The following is a 15,137-nucleotide window of genomic DNA, read 5'->3' as shown; positions in this document are numbered from 1 at the left end:
AAGAGGCTCAGAAGGCAGAGCTGCTCTGTTTAACAGGAGCAATTCCCTAAACTGAACCGTCACGTACACTTTGCCATTCATTCTCTTACTCCTACATGTACATTATGCATGTAACAGTATTTGAGAAATCCTAAATAAATGAGGAGATATTCTTTCAGGGCATAACTTGACCTGTTTTCTCCCCTTTATAAGCAATGATGCAAATGAAAACAGAATGAGGTTTATAACTCAGGCGCAATCTGTAGATTTAGTGGTAAAGTTTCGTACAAAACAGTCAAGTTTAAGAAGCTACTGAAAGGGAAACAAAGTGATAATATTTTTTTAACAGAACACAAGGAAGAACAATTCAAGCCAAAGTAATTAACTATGAATTCGCTATCAGCATTTGTTTTGGATATTTATTACAGAAATCATGCTATGTATACCACAGAGCAAGTTTCTGATCCAAGGAACATGCACCCTCAGTAGAACAGAAGAGGGACACCTGAGGAGAAAACTGGGACAAATATGCAGCGAAGCTGAGGTGAAGGGACAGATGGAAGAAATGGGCAAGAATACTTGTCCATAAGTAATAGCACAGTGGCTAGTTAGCATTGCTGGTCTTACTGAATATGCAGACATCACTGCTTTGGCTGCATTAACGATTTGCCAATTGGTGTCTAATGATGCCCTTCTTTTTCAGACTACCTTTCAAAAGCAAGCTAACAAGACTCAGAGAAGTCATCAACTGGGCTCCTACTACTACCACGGCAAAAGGGCAAAAGTGTTTTGCATCTCTGACATGTATCCTTATCTCTATAAAAGCAGACAAACAAGCCAACAAACCGTGAATTACACAGTTCAGGGCGAGCCTGCAGGACTTAGGAAAATCCTTGTACAAAACACACAAAATGAATTCAAGAAAGGTGCCCTCTCTTCATGTCCTACCTGCTGACTCCTTTACTGGGCATTTGCTCTTGCTTTAGCTATTTACTCACACAACCAAATCCATACATGAAAAATAGTAACCCACTGAACAAACAAACAAAAAAACCCACCCTAAAAATCAACAAAACAAAAAAACTAATAACCCAGAACCCCTTGCACAATAATATTTTGAGAAGAGCAATAAAATGCCAGATATCATACCTTTAGACCAACCTCAGAAGCAAAACTTCAAGGCACATCAATTCATGATGTTGACATTTTGAACACACAACTAAACGACTCAAGCAACATAGTCTTGTTCCAAAAGCCTTCCTTAAAAGTGAAACCAGTGGGTATTTTTAAACCATTCTTCCCAAAAAGTGCACAAATGCATGCACACTTAGATACATAAAAGACATCATCACCATCATACACTATCCCGCATTTCTTCTCTGTTCTTACCAATCCAATCCTTACACTTGCTTCACTATGTGCCGAAATGCAGACTACAAAGCACCAACATTTCTGCTGACTTGTATCACATCCAATCCCACTAAAGCTTTAAATACATATTTTAAAAACCTAGCTATGCAGCAGTTGAGATTTGAAAGCCATGCAACTTTAGTTTAGCCTCTACACATACCTATGTCTGATAATACTCCTGCTGCTGCTTTATTCCATTTTCCCCAGCAGGTTACTTTCAGCAAATGGACAATTGCTTAATTTTTGCCCGCATCCTATAACCCATTAAATACTTACCATCTGCATCCTACACTGAATACAAATCCTTACATTTGCCCATAGACATGTTTATGCAGATCTGTCCATAATGTGGGAAGACTACATGAAATAAATGTGAACTTTGCTATAAATGTGTGAGATCACTATTCCTATTCCTGTACTAGGTGACTGGCACACAATGATGAAAGCCCAAAGGGTAAAATAAATGCCCACTAACTTCAGTTGCCCGATTTCAGAGACTCTCAGTCTCAGTTACCACTTGTAACAGAAATTTAACTAGAGCTGTGCTTTGAAAACACAACTTCAGCTGCTATGTTGAATATCCAGCATGCCTGTACATCAGACCAAAACAATCTCAAAATGCAAGCAAAATTGAAAATCAGCACTACATATTTTCTTTATATTGTTTCTCCAGGTCACTAAAACGCTGTGGTTTACTAGTGAATTGTATTCCAAACAAAGACAGGAGCTTGAAGAGGAGTTTATGACCACTATTGGCTGTGTTACTGTCACAAAGACAATGTTCATTTGATGCTTCTGGCTTTCTAGTATCTGCTATCACAGGCTATATATTCACTTGGTAAACATTTTGAATATCCGAATTCTTACGTTTTACATGAAATTGAAAACACAGCATTTCTACCACAAATTCAAAGCTTAACCATTTACGATTACCCATGGCTGCTTCAGTCCAAAACACAGATTTCTACTACTTCAGCTATCAGAAATATGTACTTATTTCCACACAAAAATAAGATTAATCCCTTGTCACTACAGGGGATAGAAAGAGAAACAGATTCTCTGGGCTCCCACATTCTATCCCATTCACTTCCAATTCCAGCAGCAAAACAATGTGTGTATCTACACAGCAGCTTAGTTCAGCTCAGGTGAGGGCTTCTCAAGCAAGTCTACCAGTCATCCTTGTTTCAGATGCTTTGATGGGCATTGTACAGTGGTGTCCAAATACACAACCCTGATTTATTTTAAGCTACCCGATTTCTTTAAAGCTAAACCGAACTAGATGATTTGTTCCAAAGGTAAGTGGACATTTAGTCCACTTAGACCTAGGTAAAAGCAGTTTTGCCCAAATTTATTATAGCATTCATGTTGGATCCTCAATGCCAACCACTTCATTCCACAGAAACACCATTCCTGTACTGCACTACTTGCTGAAGTAAATGAAATCAAATTTAACATCCAGCCTTTTCCTAATTACATCTCCCATCTTTACTCACATTGACGAGTGTGGAGCTGACATACAGCTCCACTGCATCCATACACTGAGACACATGAACTACTGAAGATACACAATGTGACTCGAAATGGAGCACAGAAATTATCAGTCTTCCTAGAAGACAAACATAACAGCCATTTACATAGTAGCGAGCTGGAACAGGGACAGAACTGGACACAGACCTCTTGAAAGCTTCCACAAAAACCAGGTGCTTAACCAAGCAGTTCTTTTGCTGGCAAGTGTCACAAACAGTAAACCCAACATTTGGGAGTGGTATATTGCGTAACTTTTGAAAACTTATGTCAAACTGTTGTAACATTGTGAGTATGGGCAAAAAAAACAACTTTTAAATAGTCATGACTTGGTTAGACTTGAGCAAAACACCTACAAAGAACAAAGACAACGCATCATGATTCATTCCTCAAATCAAATTCTAATTTGCCTCCCTGAAGTCATAAAAACTGATCCAACAAGCAGCTCCAGTTTTGTAGAAGAAATAAAAAGCCCTGATCCACTTAAAGCTGAGACTTCCTAGGGGAAAAAAAGTCTGGATGCAGACACATGGAACAGCAAGTTCCACCCTGAATAGTTATAATTTACCAATTGTGTAAGAAAACAAACAGACTTTTTTACTTCCTATGGCACAGGTCTCACCAACAGCTCAGCTTGTAATGACAGCAGTGCATAATACCTGAAAGTCCCATATGAAGAACAATGTGTCAGGGGAAGTTACGTGCACATTATAATAAAAAAACTTACAAAGATAATGCAAATTATCAGCACTGTTTATACAGCTATGATTAATGTAGGTGTGTGTTAAATACCACTTAGACATAAAAAGCTATTACAAATCCTTCTGTATTTATCCTAGCAATTTAAAAATTACATCTTTTATTTTGGTGCAAGACCAGTCCTACAGCCAGAGCAGTTCAGAGGCACACGTTGTGCCAAATGAAACAGTAAAACATGAGCACATATTCACAGTTTCAATGTTTGGAGTAGCTACATAAAATGAAAACCCATTAAATCATTAACCGCATTAAGTCACCTACCTAACAAATTTTCAATTTTCATTATGTGCAGAGGTCAATAGAAAGGTTATGATAAAACTTCTAAAGGCATTTATTCTAGTCTTTTAAAAATTCAACTGTAATTTACGCCATGCATTTGTAAAAACAAAGTTATTTCTTAGGGAAAAAAGTGTTTGAGGGATCAATCCTTTACATAAAGCAAAAGGTCACTATTGACTGCTATGAAAATTTTCATCATCAAGAGGAAGTTTTGATAAAACATATTATTTGAACTGCTAGAAACCCCCAATCTTCCAACTAAGCAGCATCATTAATAAACTATAAATGAAATTTGTTAAGCCTGTGCTAAAAATAAATTTAGAAGAAAATACTTTTCTCTGAAACTAATTCTTAATATATGCAATTTTTATCCACTAATACAGACTTTAGGCTAAGCTTTCTCTTCATATAAGCTATATTTTAATATCAAAAGCCAATAGCTGCAACCAAGCCCTCCAGAATCGTGCTACTTCACAGCACAGAAGGCATTTGTCTCACTCAGAAAATCAGCCAAAGCAGCAAGGGAATTTTACTGATACAGAGAATTCCTAACTGGATACCACAAACTAATAATACAAGCCCACGTGATCTACAATGCACTGAGAAATAACAACATGATTGTATGAAGTTTTGCTTCCTAGCTCTAGCAAGGCACTGAGAGGCACTTAGAAGAACAACATGGACTGCAAAGTGCCTCTCAAGCAAAACAGGAGTCTAGCCAGCAGAGGACCACGTAAGATTCAAGAGTATTACATTTTACACTCTATTCTGCCAATGACCCATGCAAACTCTTGGGAAGTCACCTTCTCTTTTCCTCCTTTATTTTCTCACTTTTAACATATCTGTTCCAACCAGATAGAAAAGGGTATTCAAACCTGAAAACCTGCAAATAAATGCCTGTGGTCTCAATAACAAACTCTGGATGAATAAAAGCTGATAAGGGTTTTTGTGCGGTTTTGTGGGGGGTTTTTGTGAGGGTGTTTTTTTTTCTGCTTTGTAAGTCGTTTTTTTAAGTTGTTCTTTCTTTAGGGAAAAAAAAAAAAAAAAAGGCAGTTTAGTTCTTATTGCTGATGAAATAGGCTTTGGAAAAAGATTACCCACATAGAAGCAGAAGCACTGAAGCCTACCTGATCATGCACAGAGCCTAAATCTATGATTTTAAGATGCAAGATACCTCATAAGCAACAGTGGAGAACCTGATGACTCTGCAGCCAAATTTCTTCCCCACCCCCCCCACCCCCCCCTATTTTGCCACACTGTGGTATGTTTTTTCCACAGAATTCAGTTTTCCTGAGCAGCAAGATGCCATCATTACTTGTCTGCCTGTCTATAGCCATTTTTGATGCCCTGCTCCACCACAGTAAAATTCATGGTACATGCTTCCTGTTCTGGCAGGGCTATTAGGCGAGGTACATGGAGCAGCATTCCTATTCTCCCAGCTTTGCCCTTCTTCTCAACAACTATAGCTTTTAGAGAGAAAAGACTTTAAAAAAAACAACACCATATTTTAGACTATGAACTACAAAAACACTCTGAAAAGAATTCTTGCAAGAGGTAGGAGATCAAGACAGAACAACCACCATTTTCTTCAATAAGAAGCTCTGATCTTCAAGCTGAGGCTTTGATTTTTTCCCTAAATCTATAGGGCTATTTCAGCAGTAACATTTTAAACACAAACTTCTCCGAGCATCATATTTGTTGACACATGCTTTTCAAAAATTGTCAAACTTTACCACAATTAATGAAGCCTCGGTTGTGCCTTGTTTGTATTTTGTTCTTGCTTGTTCTTGCTGCCAGTTAGGTCAAAACCATTTCCCTTTTCCACCAAAACAGTCAGTTGAGGAATTAAAAACATCTACAAATGTTCAGAAAAAACTGCTTATAACACAGGAAAGCTGACGTTTCTCCACAGAAACCAGATAGCAGTACAGATGGATCTTCCCCTGTCCAATTTCTAACCTTCTTCCAGTATAAAAGAAAAGGAACAAACAGCTTGCACAATTATTCAGTAATTGCCTGCTGCCAAGCCACTAAGAACTGAGAAGCGATAATAACTATTATTTGAAACTAACAATCGATTTTCCAACTATTTCCTGAAAATTCCTGCACTGATTCTAAAAAGAATTTTTAAAAAGGAACAATTTCCACACTAAAGCTGAAAAAGAGCAATTCCACGGCAAGAATCAAAATCAAGTGTGGTAATTTTCTTCCATTTATGGAAAATTATCAGAAAGTGGAGTCCAAAGACACCAGCACAGCTATCTGATAGAAGTTAAAGGACACTCAAGAGACGAACTGAAAGAAGATTTCTTCTCTAACTGATAGGAAGAAACAGGCATTCCCTTTTCACCTCAAAGATCATAAATCTGGAAATGCTTTCAAATGCATTCTTGGCTCAAATAAGAACAAGCACTTTCCAGAACAAAAATTTAATTAATTAACATTCCCACCCTGAAGTCTCAACCTCACTTCATGAGTGAAATACTACCAAAGGGAGGATAAGCAGCAATAGTTACTTTGGGGCACTTATCAGTATGGGAGATAGATGTTTACATTAAGGCAGCATATTCTGTAGCAAAAACTGTGCCACTTCATGTTTACACAATACCCAATGTGAAGTGTTTTCAGGTTAGACTTCCAAGCACAGCCTCTCTAATAGCAGCCACTTCCTTAAAGTTTGTACTCGAACCATTTGTGTTAGTCAACTTCAACAACACTGGCAAAAAGCTTTTCAAAATTTACTGGCAGCTATAAGAACTTATTAATCAGATTCAAAACGCTTTCTTTACAAGCTAATTTCAGTCAAAACCAGCAAAGACAGTGATGACATATGTTAATAATAGTATTTTTAGAACCAATATTAACTTCTGATTTCTAGCTTGTAATTCTTTAGTATGCTGGAGTGAGGAAAGAACATAATGAATAACATGATGTAGGGACTAGTAATCCAGTTTGTGCAATAAATGAGCATCAAATCCAATAAGCTTTTTCAAACAGGGCTTACTAAACCATTACTCAGAATTACTCTAAGAAAACCTATGACTAAAGATGTAAAAGGAAACATTGATACATAGATTATATAATGAAAACAATCACAACTAATTCATTAAGGATAGGAACATGTCAGCTGAAGGGTGTTGGCTCTCATCAGCTCTGAAGGATTCAGTATTATGGACACTCAGCTGTCAGACGTAATAGCTATTTGTTCACTGGAATAGCCAAAATCCAGGAATTAAGTTTAGTTCAAAGGTGAAATCAGACTAAGAACACTGGCCTGGGCTTTCTGATTGTGTTCCATTTTGTTTTATTCTCTCCTCAAAAAACCAATAAAAACACTTGCTTCTGTTGAGCAAAAACTGGTTTGGCCAGTTAAGGGGTTTCAGAACTCAAACTACCAGGGAAAAAGGGTTTACAACATCAAAACACAACAGCCTGGCATTATGTTGTCAAAACACAGTTCCAAACAAAGACCAACTCAGCTACTTAATTTTCCTGAAGTGTGGTTTTTTTATGACACACTCCGGGTGCACATGCACATAGTGACTAACCTCAACATTTCTATTCGTTGTCACATGAGGATCAGCAATAGACATAACATTCAAATGTTTATTGGAATGACAAGTTATTATTTTAATGCTCAGAGAACCTCTACAGAACCTGAAATTTCGCAAAAACTTTAAAAGCTACCAATTTTTCTAACAATTTAAAAATAAAACAACTAATATCTATGGAGGTATCCTTCTCAAATGAAACCAGAAACTGAAATACATCTTAAAATTAGCAAAAAAACCCAAAACCACCAAGAAAGTAACACTATCTTGTCCATATAGTCTGCAGAAATCTAGTAACTGCAGTAGTCAAATTAATTAGCAAGTGAAACAAACATTTGCCATCTTTAAAACAGCCAGCTTCTCAGTGCTCCCCATCAAAAAAAACAAACACAGAAGGGAATTCACCACACTCTCCCTTGAATGAACTATTGTTCAACTCTGACAGTCTCTACTCCTTCCTATCTATTATCATTCTACTCCTCCCAATTCAGGATTCATCTGCGTGAAATCAGGAACCTACAAAGTCTTCAAGCACCACAAAAGCCCTGTAAAAATTTGCAATACTCAGGAACCTGCAGAAGTAATGGATATCACTTCGAGTCACTACAGCTTTCCAAACAATTCCATTTTATTTTATATTCTAGCAACAGTTGAATTATGCTTCCATATTATAAGATTTTTCTCTAACTTCTTTCCTGCAGATTCATGGTGGCCTTAACTCCCTTCTAGCTTTTCCAGTGTCTAGAATAAAAACCCATTCATTTTACTCTGGACTGCCAGTCCACTTTTTGAGTGACATGCTTAGTCTTCACTAAACTATATATATATACATATATATACACACACAGCTATGTATATATGAAAATATATATATTAAAAAATTTTGCAAGGAAGCAATAGAATCTAGAGCATTACTCAGCCAGAAGACAGGTCAAAATTATAAAAAATTATCTATAAGGTAACACTACCAGTATAGAATATATGAATACACCACTGCAGTTATACAACTTGTGTGCTCACAAGTCATGTTTCAGAACAAAAATATAATCTTCTTCAGTTTAGGCCACTCTAATTAGAAGTAAAGGAAATATCAAAATTCCAACTACAGTAAATTACACCACTACAGCCACACCAAAATAGCTCCTTCTGGATATATTATTCCAGAACAAAAGACAGAGCTACGGATGTTTTCCTTTGCAAAATATGGCTTAGCTGCAGAAAACACCACTTAAAACAAGAAAGCATACCCAACATTTATTTAGATTTGCAGACAAATTGAGATTACCAAACAGCTCTGTTCATTTGAATAAGTGCTAAAAGACTAATAATGATAACTAATGTTGAATTTAAATAACTTTCCAAAGGAAAGAAGGAAATTAAAATATCTATACTGAAGAACTGCATCGACATTCTTTATAAAACAAATACTGTAAAGATGCATACATTAAGTAAACAGGCTTTCACTGGCCAGCCTGTAGTTTATCACCTTTCAGGAGAAAATAAAACCCCACAGTTTAGACTCCCTCATTCAAAGGCTCAGAAAACAAAAAAAAACCTGAGCAACTGTTAGGAAAAGTAAACATTAGTTAAAATAATCAATGTGAAGAAGACGTGCGGTAATCGAGGCAGCAAAGGATGAACCACAGTGCTTCATCAGGTCAACACAGGGACAGGTAAACAGGAGCTGGAGTCAACAAATATCAGGGGTAATGAATGATAAAGGTGACTTGTTCATTTCAGTTTTACCAGTTTTCAGAGTTCTTGTTTTAAGTCAGCACTGTGCCCAAGAAAAGATCTACATAGCTGTGATACAATAGATGTACAGCAGTAACACTTCAAAAACAAATTGAAAGCAACACAGTAGTGCCCATGTATTCAGTAAATAAGTGACTCTTGTCATCTTCCTCATGCCTTATTGTTTCTTATTAGCCTGTTCTTTCGGCACTCCAGTATTTCTTTTCAACATCCAGGCCTGAAGTATTTTTGTCGCAATTTCTGAACCACATTTTGAATTCAGAAGTGTATTGTGGTGAACATAGGTCAGTAGGTGTTCACACTTCCATCACTGGAATTAATTGCTTAAGGATAGGAAAAACAGTCTCATAAAACAAAGCGGGTGACTATAGGCTGTTCAGGTAAAGAGCATTTATTTTGTATGTTTACTGTAGAAACCTTACTGTAGGCTGTAATTATATTTGAGCTTTTCCACTGCTTCACAAAAACTTGGAAAAAACATACCCAGTGCAAAAGTGAGCAAGAGTATATCAGAATGACAATTCACTTCCTAAAAATTAAAGTACCTCTATATTTTACATCCTCACAACACTATTTGTAAACCTGAATTACGAAGTATTCCTTTCTTGAACTAAATCTCTCTACCCCTAAAGATATGGTTAATCTTTTCAACACTGAAACCAGTGTCTGCTTTCTTTTCCAATTCTGTTCAGTTACCACTTCCACTCCCTCTTTCAAGATAGTTGCTTTCTCTTAACAATTTTTCTCTTATCCCAACAGCTTCATCCTTCTGTATGTTTTTCATTGCAGAGTAATTCCAAGCAACAAAATCTGGAGAGTTGAGTCAACACCTAAACACTGATACTAAAACATGAGAAAGGTCTTATTGCTGAGACTAGGAGCCTTCTGAGTATATATTTCCTCCCTTCCAGTAGTTCAAGGGGAAGTTAAGAAACCAGCAAAAAACACATCACTGGACTTTGCCAGTGAATCCAAAACATCCAATCACTGACAACAGCATGTATAGCACGAAGAACATTACCTCTGGATTTTTTTCCCCAACTACTCTTTACCCACTACAGTCTCCATTTCACAGGAGATCGTGCTTTCTTTACTCTTCTGACTGGCTGCTAGCAGCAAATAAGGACTGTACAGAGTGAAGCAGAGGTACAGTTTTCCTATCCTACCACTCCCTTATTTTCAGTGTTTGGATGTTACTTTTACTCACTTCTATTACTTGTAAGTTTCCTGGATCACATCAGAATCAGTAAGACGCTGCTCTCCATTTCACGGCTACACATAAAGATCTCAGAAGCAATGGGGAAAGAGAGCAAAACGTGGGACACTCTTCACTTTTATTTTTTTTTTATAGTTTCCTAACACTGACGACAAATATTAGAGCACCTAAATTCTGGACAGCTATATAAGACAAACTTTCTGATTTCCAACCCATGTTTAGATAAAAGGGTTTTTATCAGACTAAAACATTTCAGTCCTTAGGAAGCTACATGAGGTTGCCTTGACAGAAAACAATGGAGGCTAAGGCATGACTAGTGCCTAAAACTTGGTGAAATAAAACAGAGAGCTAACTAAGAGATGCATCCAGATGTTTGCTGCAGGCAAATGAGGCACATGGTGCTTCTCAGCAAAAGGATTCCCTATGCCACCTCCAAGTCTTTTACTTAAACTCCAGCTGTGCCTCATCTCCAAAGCATCAAAATAAAGTAAAAAAATCTGCAGATACATCTTGCCAATCACATGTATATGGGAAATAAACATATAATACATCATTATGAGGAAAAAAAATAATCCTGACCACTCTCCTTGAAGGCAACAAGGTTAAACACAAATGCTCAACATAATGTCAATTATAATTGCTTTTATGTGGAATTCAGTGCATTAGAGACACGTTGAAAGGAACTCGGGTAACACTCTGCACAACGTAGCATATGCAGAAATAATGCAAATATATAGATGCAGCAGACTGGCTCGTGATCAACAAATTAAGAAAGTTTATATGGTTTATACAATTCACAATTAGAAGGAGTTGGATTTTCATGCCTACTTTTTTTAAAAAAATGTCAGTTTAGATTCTTTGAAGGTTGGTGGCACTCATGTAGAAAATCCAATTTATTCTACACAAATGAGCAAATTTATTCAAATAAAGTCTAAAATTAGACTGCAAAAAAACCCAAGAAGAGTGGAAATAGCAAGGAATGTTATTCATTTTGTTGAAAAAGCATTGCTTATATTTATATCCTGGATTTTAAGTGAAGCGCATAATCCTAAGCATGACATTTTATTGAGTCCACGCATCTTCACACAGCTATACTGTTAGCAGTTGGAGCCATCTTCTAGATAAGAGAAGAGAGTATAAGTGCTATAGTTAGCTTAGTTGATCCAGTTGTTCAGACCATATTTCAGCATCTCAAGATCAATCTCTTAGACAACCCATGCAAAAATCTGATGCTCACATATTGTTGTAGTCAATCTCCCCTGCTCAGCTATTCCTCTACTACAGTTAACTGTTTCTATGACAAACGAAGTGCAGCAATAACTCATAATTTTTGCCAATTTTCAAATTAAAAATGTTGCTCCCTCTGGTGGAAGCAGTGAAAGCAAAGATTACTCTCTGAACTCCCCTTGCCCCACAGACACCTAGAGCCAAGAAGAAAGCTTTGCTCTCCTATAACTGTTCTCCTCTCACAGCAAATTTAACTATCTCCCATTTAACAAGATGTAAGCTGACATACCACCAAGATAAATAATTTGTCAATAGATGATCAACAAGATAGTGCCAGAACTAGAAATGGACCAAGGTCCAACACACTATTTGCAGGCTACAAGAAAGAAGAGGCACAAATACGACACAAATACAGACAGGGAAATCTGATGGCTAGATGAGAGGCAAAGCTATAGTAAAACCATTCAAGTTGCAACCTTGATGCATTATCCCACATAAGATTCTCTAGCAGCCAAGTTTTATATAATAATCCTTCTATAATTTTCCTGTGGTACATAAACATTCATTTACTCATTCGTTAACTTTAAGGACCCAATGATTCAGTTGTCAATGGGAGGCTTCCTTTGCTGAGCTGCAAACTTAAGTTCTCCAAAGAGCGAAAAGACAGGAGGCTTTATATGAGGCTTTTCAACCTCAAGGACAGAACTTTTTTCCCCCTACAGCAAAAAGAAAGGTGCCCAGGTTTGCCTTCCCAAATCTACAGAGACAATCATAGGTTCTTGTTCACACCAAGCATTGCACCAAAAGACTGAAAATAACAATAGAAAAATTGGAAGAAGCAACCTATCAAAAAAGCATTAGCTTTTCCAAGAAGCCATTTCAGCTAATTTGGTGTAAGACAAAATAATAGTTAAAGAAAGGGTTAACGTAGAGACAAGTTAACACGTAATACTTTGTTGGGGGTTATACACAGAAGCAGAAAACAAGTTCTTCTCCATTCCTACACGCTAGTACCAAGAAGAAAGGTCTAGAACAGCAACATCTTACAGCAACAAAGCTTTTCTCTTGTAACATAGTGGGGCACATAGAGGAAACTGTTCTTCTTACAAATGTGTCAAACAGCTCTGGTGGAGCTGTCAACCTCCATATTTTATGCTGATCTCTAACAAAACTTCATTCTTAAACAAGTGTGTACCTCTGGTTCTACCAAGCATTCAGTCAAAAAGTAATCAATTTCTTGCATTCAATCCACACACAGATGTGGGTATGATTAATTAGCTCAATCTTATGAGTTAGCAGCTTCACCTTTAATGGTAATTTCTACTTCCATTTGCTGCCAAATAGGCAAGGTTCTCCTGTCCATTTGTTCGAACACTCAGACAGCAGAGTAACACTGACACATGCTACCTGGATTTCCCCTCCCAGAGTTACATGCCTTTGGCTTCACCTAAACTTTACAGCAGGATAACGAGACAGTAATGGCCCGAACATAAATCACAATCACAACATTTTGGGTATAAAGATTAGTATCAACTTGTGGCCAAAACTGAAGCGTAGAGTCAGAGAAAAGAACCATCCATCTCCGTCAGTTTTGAGTGCTGGCATTATTCTGGAGTGTCCATTTCAAGTACTTGATGTACTGGTATGACTGTAGTCACAGTACAGATTTGGATCAAGCAGTAGAAACAACCTACTAATCATAAAATCTCTATTCTGCTATTTATTTTGCTCTTTTTTTCCAAAGCACTGCTACATTTTCATACCGAATATAGCATCCCTGAATGTCATGCATAATCTTTGAGCACACACAGCAGAGTATGGCCACCTCCTTTTTCTTGTCTGCCCTCATTCTCTCCTTTACTATGTTTAATTTGAACACATACACTGAATACATTTCACATTCTTTCAGTATTACAAACTTACTATCAAGATAGACTCTTAAGCTGAGAGGTTTCAAAAATCTAACTTTGACATTTAGAAAAAAAAATAAATCAGTTATAGATACATTTTCCTCAGTGCAGCATAATCTCATACTCTTCATACTCCAGTTACAATTCATGCTCTTCATACACAACTGCACTCATCTTACTAAAACCAAAGCATCCATGATTTTTAACTGCTTATAACAAATATTTTAAACCGTGTGTTCAGCCACCCTCCACTGTGATTATCCCCAAAAGATCCAACGGAGCTCGATTAGTATTTTATAGAAACACCTTGGCTTTACAGGAGCATCTGTTGTGAAACATTCAACACAGGGAAGTTTCCCAGGCTTTAACAAAAAGTAACTTCATTGTTGCCAAAATGCCAGAACAACAACATGCAAAATAAATGTAGTAGAAGCTGCTCTACATCATGAAGCAATTAAAATTTATGACTACTGTTATGAATAGATAAACACCAGCACCATGCCATAAAAAGATGGTCATCTGTCATTGGTTTTAGAGTACCCAGTAGAAGCCACACGTTTTATGGAAATAAATACACGGCACCTGCCAAGAAGAGGTCGCAGCCTGCATGTACAAGGCACTGAGCCACATGGTTCCATTGATCCTGGATGCAGGTGTCACTGCAAGTTGTGCACCCTATCTGTTCCATCACAGCAAGCTCCATTTAAACTTGCCTGCTTTTGTCAGTTTTCTAGAAGATGCCTTTTCATGTGTATCCTTAACCTAAGATTCCATTCACGTGAATGGCTGGGGGAGTGGGGCAAGACAAAATGAAGACTGTGTAGTTCAGTCACTTACAAACTCCTTCACAAGACATGCTTCTTCCTCCATGTCTCATTTTCAGATACTTTTCTCACTTACTAGGTGCATTTTCTAACACCAAACTACCAGAATCTCCCTCTACACTTCCACACACCGTTTTCCCTCATGTGTTTCATTTATGCACACACTCATGAAACAAATAGTTTTAATAAGAATTCCTCACATGAAGTTTCCTGGTGCTGCAAAATGTACAGGCAGAGTTACTTAAGGCTCCTTTACTGACGTACACACAAACACATAAACATTCTGCAAATTTAGGAGGTCTAGACCATAAACAAAGATTCTGTTCAACTTTTGATATTAAACTCTGCAAACCTCACCTTCCCAATTTTACTCTGCAACCTGCTGACGTTTTGTGCAGACAACACGACTGACAAGCGTTAGGAATTTCTGTACCGCTCCGACAAAAGACACCAGCACCACATGAACGCTCCTCCGACCAAGCACCTCAGAATTCCCGGCAGCACGATGCGATGCGCAGCACACACCATTATTCACCACATTCACAAGCTGCTGGCAGCCGCACGGCACACCGCTCTGCATCGGCAGCTGCTCCCCGGCCTCTGCGTGGCGGAGCGGATACCTGCCCCTTCCCAGCTGCGGGGCCACATCTGGCCGAAGGGAGGGACGCCAACAAGTTGGCGAACCCGCCGCCGCGACCCCAAC

The 15,137-nt window shown here is 37.7% G+C and overlaps 1 protein-coding gene across 1 annotated transcript in view; it reads right to left on the bottom strand.

The window, feature by feature from the left end:
* Positions 1-15,137, bottom strand: part of MBOAT2 (membrane bound O-acyltransferase domain containing 2) — a 95,243-nt gene that overhangs the window by 66,917 nt on the left and 13,189 nt on the right. The window contains exon 2 of the mRNA XM_009999240.1: positions 2,883-2,995. Coding sequence (XP_009997542.1) covers positions 2,883-2,995 — 113 coding nt within the window. The remainder of the gene's footprint in view (positions 1-2,882; positions 2,996-15,137) is intronic.

This window comes from Chaetura pelagica, unplaced genomic scaffold (genome assembly GCF_000747805.2).
Source record: "Chaetura pelagica isolate M959 unplaced genomic scaffold, ChaPel_1.0 scaffold90, whole genome shotgun sequence".
In the NCBI taxonomy this organism is placed as follows: domain Eukaryota; kingdom Metazoa; phylum Chordata; class Aves; order Apodiformes; family Apodidae; genus Chaetura; species Chaetura pelagica.
The sequence above is the reverse complement of the archived record's forward strand: the minus strand, read 5'-3'. Positions and strand labels throughout refer to the sequence as shown.